A 10,544-nucleotide genomic window follows, 5' to 3' on the forward strand; every position below is an offset into this window, starting at 1 on the left:
TCCAGGATGACCCGCTCAGAGCGTTTGGAGGGCCTGGTGCCTGTGACCCCAGCCAGATACCCCACCCGTCGGGGTCCAGCTTTATAATAAACAATGGTCGTAGGATATTTAAGGTTCAAAGAAAGAAACACCACTACGCAGAACGAGCCAGACAGGAGCCCCCCACGGATCTAGTTTACGATCTGTTTCTATAAAATGTACAGAAAAGGTGAGTCCTTAGTTATAAAAGCAGATCAGTGATTGCCTGGGCTGAGGGGCAGGGCTGGAAAGTGACTGCAAGCCAGCAGGAAGGAGCTTTGTGAGCAGGTGGGAATGTTCGAGAACTTTGGTTGTGGGGTAGACGTTTGGCGCAGCCATTAAGAAACTGCTTGCCGTGCCCTCAGTCCATACTGAAGGGCCTGGGTTCGAGTCTGACTCGGCTTCCTGTTGATGAGCGCCCCTTGAGGGAGAAGGTGATGGCTCAACTACTTGGGTCCCTGTCACCCACGTGAGAGACCCAATTGAGTTCCCAGCTCCTGGCATTGGCCTGGCCCAGTCCTGGGTGTTGTGAGCCATCAGAGGGAGATCCCTCTTTCTCTGTCTCTCTCTCTGTCTCTGTCACTCTGCCTTTCAAATAAATAAACCTTCAAGCAAACAAGCAAAGAACAGATGCCAAGTAACTTAATGAAAGAAAGCAACCGACAGGGGTAACCTCCGCCCCCGCCCGTGGTAAAAGCACTGCTTGGCTTAGCAGCGTGGCTGCCTGTGTTCACAGCCATAGGCACGGCGGGTTAACTTGGACTTGGTAAGCGGGGCCGCTTTTGAGTCTGGCTTCTTTCCCCCATAGGTAAGCCCAGGAGCATCACCCAGACCATGGGCGTGGTTGTGGCTTTCTCCTCTTTCTCACCTGAGAGCCCCTCACTCTTCCCCCAGGCCCGTCTTACCTCGCCTCCTTCCCCCAGGCCACATAGGCCCTGCTGCCCCCAAGTTGCCCATCCTAAGCTGTGGCTCAAACCGGAGTCCCCCCACTCCCCTTGGCCTTCGCCACACCCCCCGTTCCTGGTTCTCTTCCTCCCCGGCTGGCGGTCTTCTCTCCTAGTGCTTCCTCTTCCCCAGACTCAGGGCATTCCAGGCGCCATCTTTGGTCCCCCGGGAGCTCCCACAGTCTTGTGACTTTAACTGTCATCCACAAGCCAATGCTTCTAAAAACCCATGCCCAGGCTGCATCTGCCTGAGCTACACACACACGCCCCTCGCTGCCAGCTGCACATCTCCACGCAGCCATCTGTCAGACGTCTTGAACCAGCGCTCATGTTTCCCCCCCCCCGAAACTCTGCTTTCCGCCCCCAACCCAGGCCTCTCCTCTTCCATGAAGGGTCACCGGCCCCCGGCTACCCAAGCTGAGTGCTCTGAGTGCCCCCCTGCCCCCACCAGCCTGAGCCAAGCCCATCAGGACCGAGACAAGGGTTAGTGCACCACTGGTGACACAGGCCACCTCTACAGTCCCAGGAGAGCCCAGGAGCCTCCTGTGACCTGTGGGGGATGGGCTGGAGGTGCCACAGGGAAGAGCTGTGACCTCTGCAGCCTGGCACACTCACAGAGAAGGGCTTTGCCACTGGGATTCCACCTTGCAGCGTATCACAGGTCTGGGAGCCCAGCAGTGGAGGAAGAGCCCAGGGCCACCCAGTCACAAGCTGGCTTGGCCCTCTGCAGTCTCCTGACCAGCTCCTGCCTCCACACCTGCCCGCTGCACATCAGCCACGTGTCATGTCCAGCCCCTGTTCGGCACCATCACGGGTGCTGTGCTCAGAAAGCTGATGTCCCCCCAAAATGTCTGTGTTGAAACCTCATGTCCAAAGCAAGTGTATTAAGAGGTGGGACCTGGGGCTGGCACTGAGGTGTGGCAGGCTAAGCCTCTGCCTGTGGCTGTTTGGGGAGTGAACCAGCAGATGGAAGACCTCGCTCTCTGGCTCTACCTTTCTCTGTAACTCTGTCCTTCAAATAAATTTTAAAAAATCTTAGGAAAAAAAAAAGAGTAAATTGGGGGTGTGGGTGATGAGTGGACTCCACCCTGAGCAGGTCCTCTGTAAGGGTCAGGACTTGGGGATGCTGCTCTGGGGGCTGCTTGGAGCACTGGAGAGGGAGCAACTGGGAAAGAAAATCCTGTAGCGTCTCACAGTAGGGACTTCAGGACCCACCAGGCTCAGCCCCAGGGCAGGTATATGCAAAGCAGATGCCAATTACATGCAAATGAGCCTGCTCTCCCAGAGTCTCCTCAGCTGGGGGTGGCGGTGGGGGGTTAGGGCGGTGGGACAGCCCCAGGACTTGGCACTCCCAGCCTGACTTTCCTGGGAGGGAGGCAACTGTGGTCTTGGGGAGGCTGGGTGCAGTATCACCTGCTAATCCCTGGCCTGCTGAGGCCACCACTCTCCCTGATCCGCGCGCTGACCCGGGATCCTGGCCATGGCTAATCTCCCCCCTTCCCCCACCTGGAGGCCAGCAGTGACCTCTTTCCTGAGCACGCAGAAAGGGCCGTGCTCTCCCAGTTCCCAGACGCCCCCAAATGGCACAGCCAAGAGCCTTTGCCTAACACAGATGGGGGCCTCGAGGCCCAGAGAGAGACAGTAACTAATGCAGGGTCACACAGCCTGGAGAGAGCTCAGCAGCCATCCCTGGCCCCTGGCCTGGCGACCTTCGGAGAGCCCCAGCTCCCGCCCGTGCCCAGGAGACTGAGAGGGAGCCTGCAGTTGCCAGGTAGCCCGGGAGCGGCGCCCTCACAATCAGGCTGCAGCCGGCACTGTCTCCGCACAATGCTCCTTTATTCTCCAGCGCCCCCCTCAGGCCCGCCCACCTCCCTTCCTCTTCTGCTCTCAGAGCTGTGGGAAGAGCCGCAAGTCCTCGCAAGCCCACGCACCTGGCCCCTGCCCCGCAGATGAGGTAGCCGCTGCCCGCTGCCCACGGGAGGGAGGCAGGGCGCGCTCTCGCTCTTCCTCTCAGTGCTCCACTTGCCTGCCCTCCCTCTGCCCCCAGGCCTTGTCATCCTGCCCTCCCCTGCACCCCCCCCCCCATGGTCTGAAGTCCCCCCCACCTCTCACCTGCAACTCCAAGCTGAGGCCACAGCTTCTCACTGAAGTGTCACTGACTGCCAGGCCCCGGGGAATGTCTGCTTTAGCAAGGGGGGCCCCCAGCTGGCCGGCCAGGTTATCCCATTTCAGACCTAGGAAGGCTTTCCCCTTTTAAAAACTTAGCTCTGCGTCTCTTTGTAGGATTTTGGGTAACTGCCAGCTACCTTAGCTAAGGCACACTCAGACATTGGTCACCCCGAGGTATATGCCCATCATTTTAGAACAGACTCAGATGGCCCCTCTTGTAGACCATTCTGTGAACATCCCAGCCCCAGCCCCTCTAGACACACACCCCCAAAACTGACCTGCACACTTAGTGCATCCCAGGGTGTGTTAGAGGGGAGTGCCAGGGTAGAGTGACATCTGTTATCTGAGGGTCCCTGGTGCCATATGTGGAGCTCCTGAAAGAACGGCCAGGTACACAGTAGGTGCTTGATAAATGCTCGGCACGCAGACACAACCATACTGGCCCAGGCTGTGCTGCTACACAGGAGAATGGCTGGCTGCCAGGAGCCCAGGGTGAGCCCCTCGGGGCCCTCTGCTCCCCAGCCATGGCCCGCATCATTGACCTGGTACCCTGGGACGATGGCTCCACCCATGTGTACGCATCCCCGGCCATCCTGCTGCCCATGGAGCGGCAGCGCCAGCCGCTGGCCGGGGTGAAGCAGCAGCTCTACCACCCGGCCCTGCCCACGCTGCGCCGCATGGACATGGACACGGTCAGGGCCTGCCTCCCAGACGAGCACTGCCAGTCCTCCACCTACTGCCGCAAAGGTCAGGCCCTCCTGTGCCCGGGCGCCCTGGGGCCCTGGGGGGAGGGAAGGGGTGGGCGGTTTCAGGGAAAGACCTTGAAGGGCAGGGCAGTGAGTGGCAGGTGGAGGTGAGAGGGCTGCTCCCTGCTCTACACACCTGCCAGGAAGCCCCCAGGAGGGGATGAGGACAGGGCCTCCTCACCGTGCTGCTGTGAGGTCAAAACTGAGATTGGGGGCAGGAGTCTGCTGTAGCAGGAGTCTGGCTTACACACCTGCGTCCCACATCAGACTACCTGGGTCCGATTCCCACCTCTGGCTCCTGACTCCAGATTCCTGCTAACGCAGACCCTGGGAGGCAGTGCTGGTGGCTCAAAGTACTCGGGAGACTCAGACTGAGTCCCCAATGCCTGGGCGTTCGGGCAGTGAACCAGCGAATGGGAACTCTCTCCGTTTCTCTCTTTCTCTGTGTCTCTCTGTCTCTTAAATAATTTTCACATAACAATAAAATGAGATGGTCATGAAAGGCACTTAGAGTGACGCTTGGCCTGTAACATGTGCTCAGCAGATGTGATTGTGCCTGGAGGGAGAACTGGGTCCATCGAGGGTGTTACAGTAGCAAGTGCTGCCCGCCCATCTCCGCCCCTCCCCGGGGAAGGGAGAGAAACCCCTCCTTATGTCTCCCAGGAACAAGAGGAGGACCCGAGAGCCTGGGGTCAAAGAACCCCCCGGGCCCATGGAATAGCCTTGCACAGATTAAGCAGCTAGGTGTGGAGGGTGGGGTGCCACCCCGATTCACATACCTGTTCATCTCAGACCTTTATGAAGCACCTGTTTTGTGCCCGACCCTGGGCTGGGTCCCCCCGGGGAACGCAGGGCAGCTTGGCTGAAGAGAAGAGCCTGGCGGAGGCCTGGGATGGGGAGGAGGTGACGTGGGACTTTGGGCCAGCTCCAGAGGTTTGGTTCAGCAGCAGGAGGCGGGGAGGTGGGGAGGGGGCTGGGCTGTGGCCAGAGACCAGGGCGGAGCTCAGGAAGGACCCTGCTGCTGGGCCCAGGGGCCTGACTTGCTATGGAAAAGAACAGGAGCCTCTGATGGCTTTCAGCATGAAAGGGGGCCGAGTATTCTGAAGGGGGTGGCAGGTGGCCCAGAGGGACAGGTCATTCGGGGCGTGGGGGTGTTGAACACTAGGAGGGCACATCGGCCTTCAGGAGGGGTGTGACGGGGCCCTGGTCCCCAGGGAGGACTTGGAGGTATTTAGGAGGTGACGTCCATAGCATGTGGTGCCAGGGTGGGCAGGAGGGGCGGAAGGGAAGCCAGGGCCATACCTGGGTTCCATCCGAGTGGCAGGTTGGTGAGGGGCTCAGGGCCTGCATGGGGATCACGGGAGGCCCCATCCAGACTCCCACAGGCCAGGATGGGAACCACAAACACGGGAAGTGGGTGGGGAGGGAAGGGCCTACAGGGGAGTGGCCCCATCAGACGGGGCAGTGTGGCAGGGGTCATCGAGGTCAGCAATCCTTCCAATTTCCTGCTTCCGGAGAGGCCAGGCACCTAGACTTTCAGAGAGGGCTCTGATTTGGGTGTGCACTTCATCATAAACACAAAGCACAGTCGCAATTCCAAAACTCAAAATGCTGAGACAACGTGCACACGGGAGCTCTCGCCCCGCATGCTTACAGGTGGCTGCTCTTGGTTTCAGTACATCTTTCCACGGCTCACCAACGCGCATGCACACACATCCCCAGGCCTGCCTAGGAACACTCTCAGAGAACAGTTGAAAACATCGTGATGGAGCACCACCCATTACCTTCCGCCCGCTGCAGCTGATGCTCTGTCGTATTCTATCTCGCTCTCTCCAGTAAACAGTGTCCAATGCCAACAGCAGCCTCCTCTGTGACATAATACCACTGTGACGGCTAGGAAAGTTAACAATAATTCCATAATATCTACTATTCAGTACATATTAACATTTTCCCAGTCGCCCCCAAGATGTGGTAATGCAGGTTTCTCCCGTGGGTGGTAGGGACCCAAGTACTTGAGCCCCCACCTGCTACCTCCCGGGGTGTGCATTAGCAGGAGGCTGGAATTGGGAGCAGAGCTGGGAGTGTAACCCGGGCACTCCTGTATGGGATTTGGGCATCCCACCCAGAGGTCAGGCCAAACACCCACCCTTCAATTTATTTTTACTATTTTAACACGTTGCCTGGTGAGGGTATAGTATAGCTAATTTAACCTGAGCTGTTTCAATCCTCACCGGTACAAACAACACTGAAAAGGCCGCCCTTAGGCAGCTGTAAAGTGGGGTCAATCCCAGAAGTAGGCCTGTGGGGTCAAAGCCAGTGCTGATGGATAATGCCCGCTGCTCTCTGCAGGCTCCCATCACCCCCTCTGGCGGTGTGTGACACAGGCTCTCTTTCTGATAAGTGCATTGTTCCCAGTCTGATTGGGGAAATTTGACATTCCACTGTAGTTTGAATATGCATGCATCTTCTTACAGATGAGGCTCAGTGTCTGTTCCTATGTTTGTTTGTTTGTTTGTTTGTTTTTTTGTATGATTTTTGTGTGTGTGAGCTACCTTCGCATCATGGGCTTACCCATCTTTCTTTTTTTTTTTTTCTTTTTTCTTTTTGTCTTGATTTCTAAAAGCTCTTCGAATATCAGGAAAAATGCCTCACATCTGTAAAATAAGTGGAAATATATTTTCCCATCTGTCTTTTGATTTCTTTATGCAGCTTTTTCTTAAGATTTATTTATTTGAAAGAGTGACGAGAGAGAGAGGAGATCTTCCAACAGTTGGTTCACTCACCAAATCCCCAAAACAGCTGGGGCTGGGCCAGGCCACACGTCGAGGCCTAGAACTCCATCCAGCTCTTCCACGTGGGTGACAGGACCCCACGATCTTGGGCTGTCCTGCCACACATTAGCAGGAAGCTGGATGGGAAGCGGAAGCACAGAGCAGCCAGAACTCCAAGCAGCACCCTGAGACCTGAAGCTGCAGCTCAACCAGGTGTACTGCAGCGCCAGCCCCAGAAATGTGTTTCTACGTGGTCAAGGTTATCCTCTTTAGTTTTAAATGTTCTGTATTGTTCATCAGAATTAAAAAGTCTTTTGTGTGCCGGTGCTGTGTTGCAGCGGGTTAAAGCCAATGCCTGCAGCGCCAGCATCCCATATGGGTGCTGGTTCAAGTCCCGGCTGCTCTGCTTCCCATCCAGCTCTCTGCTGTGGCCTGGGAAAGCAACAGAAAATGGCCCAAGTGCTTGGGCCCCTGCGCCCACATAGGAGACCCATTAGAAGCTTCTGGCTCCTGGCTTTGGACCAGCTCAGCTCAGCTCTGGCTGTTGCAGTCATTTGAGGAATGAACCAGCTGATGGAAGACACCTCTCTCTCTCTCTCTCTCTCTCTCTCTCTGGCTCTGCCTCTCTCTGTAATTCTTTCAAATAAATAAAATAAAAACTTTAAAAAAAAGTCTTTCCTACCCCAAAATGATAAAGGAATTTCTAAGTTTTCTTCTAATACTTTTATAATTTCCCATTTTTTTACATTGAGGAGTTTAATATATGTGGGGCTTATTCTGTTGTAAGAGATGAGATATGGATATCATTTTATACTATATTTTTTAAAGTCACCAAATATCTCAAAAAATCTAATTTTTAAATTAAGTAGTTAAATTTAATCTATTTGTAAGTCAGAGAAAGAGAAAGAGAGAGAGAGAGAAAGAAAGAGAGAATATCTTCCATCCACTGGCTCACTCCCCAAATGCCCACAACAGCTGGGCCTGGGCCAGGTTGAAGACAGGAGCCCAGAAATCCATCTGGGTCTCTCACGTGGGTGTCAGGGACCCAAGTACTTGAGCCAGCTCCTGCTGCTCACCCCATACTTGAGTAGGAATCGGATGAGCCAGGACTTGAACCCACACTCTGAGAAGGGACGCAGTGGTCCCAAGCACAGGCTTAACCCTCTGCACCAGGACGCCAGCCCCCTGAAACATTTTTCCAAGTAGAGTGTGGCCACGCCCTTCTCTGAGTGTGGCCTTGACCGTCTAGAGGCGGAGACACCTCCTTTCCCTCTCTTCTCTCCACAGATGAGTTTGACAACGCCCACTTCACACTGCTGGGGGTCCCCAACAAACCCCTGCAGTGCTTGGTGAGTGCCGCTGGCCCCGGACAGGCTGCACCCAGGCGCAAGCCCCTCCAGTTCTGGTCGCGCCTTCCAGGCACCTCCCCAGCTGCCCGCTGGGGACCCGCCCCCACTGCTATACACGGGACCCCATCTGGAGGCACCCCTCGGTCACGCAGGCCAAGTGTCAGCTCAGTGGGCTGGGATGGCGCCCAGGGCTGACCCCCATTGCCCTGGCAGGACATCACGGCCACCGGCCACAAGATCCACGACAGGTGCCGGGAGGGAAAGCTGGCGCCCATCGCGCCGGGCATCAACCGGGTGGACTGGCCCTGCTTCACCCGCGCCATCGAGGACTGGTCCCGTTTCGTGTCCTCGGCAGGAGAGTTCAGGCTGCCATGCCTCAACAAGAGAGGTCAGTGCACTGGCAGCGGGGTCGCCGGGCCACCAGGGCTACAGGCGAGGGTCAGGGGCGGAGGGCGGGCTCCGGCAGGTAGCGGGCGCGCGACCTGGAGAGCGCTGGGCCACCTGCAGCGGGCGGGAGCGGGACAGGTGAGGGTCAGGGTAGGGACAGGTGAGCGTCAGGGTAGGGACAGGTGCGGACCTGGAGGGGCGGGGCTTGTACCTGCGAGGGGCTGGGGAGAAGGGGGTGTGGGGGCGGGGCTGGGCGGGGCCTGCTCTGGAACGTAAGTGGGGTTTCTGTCCGCAGTGGAAGGGTTCAGCGGCTACGCGGTGCGGTACCTGAAGCCGGAAATGACCCAAAACTGGCGGGTAGGGAAGGCTGGGCGCCGCCGGGTTCCCAAGGGTCTTGGCGGTGGGGAGCAGCTGAAATGGCGGGTGGGAGAGTGGGTCTCCGGGTCCCCAGGGCCTGCATCTCCAGCCGGGAGGCTGTGGGGGGGGGGGCCGAGGGCAGGGGTCCGTGCCCGCACCCCCTCCCCCAGCTCACCGCCCCCCATCCCTGTGGCCCGCCCCAGTATTGCCTCAACCAGAACCCCAGCCTGGACCGCTACGGACAGAAGCCCCTGCCTTTCGACTCCCTGTGAGTGATGTCCCAGCCCCGGGAACTCACCCGCGGAGGAGGGAGGGCGGGGTTTGGGTGGCGCTCCCAGCACCCACCTTCCTAACGGCCCTGGAGAAGGCGAGCCCTGGGGAAAACGGGCCCCCCCACACACACACCTGGTCGTCCGGTCCCCGGCAGTGGAAGGGTTAAGTGGAAGGGTGCAGCGGGTATGCGGGCGCGCCCGCTCCTCTCCCACTCACGCCACGCCTTCTCCCCTAGCAACGCCTTCCGACGCTTCGGCTCCCACTACAGGTAGGGACGGCCCCGCCCCCGGGCGCCAGGTGCGGGGGCGGCGCTCAGGCTCCGCGGATTCCAGGCCCCGCTTCCACAGCGAGACCCCGAGCCACGTGCAGGGGGCCCGACTCCTGAGACCCGCGCCCGGCAGAAGTGGGCACCGCCGAGGGTGGGGCAGGCGAGGGAGGGCGTTCCCTGGGAGCAGAGGGGAAGAGCCAGAATCTACCCCGGGGGGTGTGTGGACGGGGCAGAGGGCACTAAAGCTCCCAGCAGGGTCACCGCGAGTGTCCCACATGGGAACGAGGGCAGGGAGTGGGTGCCTTGGTAGCTGCCCGTTCTCACAGCATGGCGCCTCCGGCCTCCCAGCCCCTCCCTCCCCCTTACCCTCCGGTTTCCCAGACTCCCTCGTGCCGCATCTACCCCTCCCTGGCACGGCCAGGCATTCGCCCACACCTCGGCTGTGCTGAGCTCAGCTGGACAGTCCGTCTGCCTCTCCCCACCAGCTCCCCCTCCTCCAGTAGGTCACCACCTGCGCAACCCCTCCCAGGGCCTCAGGGCGCCCAGACCATGGCTCTGGCAGCATGGATGGGGAGCTCTCGCGTGCACAGGCTGCGAAGTTTCTGGTTCTTAGCACTGTGTGATGCCCAGCACCGTGGGTACCATGCAGCTGGGGAATGCTGGGAGCCTGCCTGGCTAGGGGTTGGTGGGCGATGAGGATTGGAAGAGCAGCTGAAAATATACAGAAGGCAATAGGGAGCCCTGGAAGGCTCCTGAGCCCACAGCTGAATGGAAGCTGACTTCTCAGAGCCCGGAGCAGGGCAGCTGGGCGTGGGGGACAGCTTGAGTTTTCCCCAGGACTCTTTGGACAATGCTTCCTCCCACGGTTTTCTCTCCTCAGTCGTGTCAACTATCTGACCCCCTGGCATTGACCTGTGAAAAGGAGGCTGACCCCCATGCTCCTGGACCGCGCCACCTCGGGTCCCCTGCCCCCTACCCCCTGCCCGTCTCTGCCAGCTCCCCCTCCTGCAGTTGGTGACCATCTGCACGTCCCTGTCTCCAACTCCCTGTCCCCTAGTGGGACAGAGGACACGTGGTGGCATGTCTCCCATCTCCTCAGGAACCCATCCTGGAGAATAAACTGACCGCTCCCTCAGGGTGTGTGTGTGTGTGTGCGTGTGTGGCAGAGGGTCAGGACCACAGGATGATGGTCACTGCTCTGCCAGCTCCTGAGCAGGGCCGGAGAAGAGTATCTGAGGACCTTAGGGAGGGGGTCAGGGTCT

General features: G+C 58.5%; 1 protein-coding gene across 2 annotated transcripts; it reads left to right on the plus strand.

Annotated features, from left to right (window-relative positions):
- Window positions 1-3,655: 3,655 nt before the first annotated feature.
- SPMIP8 (sperm microtubule inner protein 8) lies at window positions 3,656-10,193 on the plus strand. Of its 2 annotated transcripts, none has more exons than XM_062177339.1 (7): window positions 3,656-3,878; window positions 7,936-7,997; window positions 8,211-8,385; window positions 8,680-8,741; window positions 8,858-9,009; window positions 9,250-9,282; window positions 10,163-10,193. In XM_062177339.1, the coding sequence occupies exons 1-7, from the start codon at window positions 3,656-3,658 to the stop codon at window positions 10,191-10,193; spliced, it is 738 nt and encodes a 245-aa protein (XP_062033323.1). The 2 variants fall into 2 exon arrangements, with proteins under 2 accessions (XP_062033323.1, XP_062033324.1); XM_062177340.1 differs by having other exon boundaries at window positions 8,945-9,009.
- Window positions 10,194-10,544: the final 351 nt, after the last annotated feature.

The sequence above is a fragment of the Lepus europaeus genome, chromosome 19, assembly GCF_033115175.1.
Source record: "Lepus europaeus isolate LE1 chromosome 19, mLepTim1.pri, whole genome shotgun sequence".
NCBI classification, from domain to species: Eukaryota; Metazoa; Chordata; class Mammalia; order Lagomorpha; family Leporidae; genus Lepus; species Lepus europaeus.

What these genes read in the sequence shown, in the direction of transcription:
- SPMIP8 (XM_062177339.1), top strand. Translation starts at nt 3,656, where the DNA reads ATGGCCCGCATCATTGACCTGGTACCCTGGGACGATGGCTCCACCCAT. An exon ending in CTCCACCTACTGCCGCAAAG is followed by an intron (nt 3,879 to 7,935) that starts GTCAGGCCCTCC and finishes TTCTCTCCACAG; the next exon opens with ATGAGTTTGACAACGCCCAC. An exon ending in CGCTTCGGCTCCCACTACAG is followed by an intron (nt 9,283 to 10,162) that starts GTAGGGACGGCC and finishes TTCTCTCCTCAG; the next exon opens with TCGTGTCAACTATCTGACCC.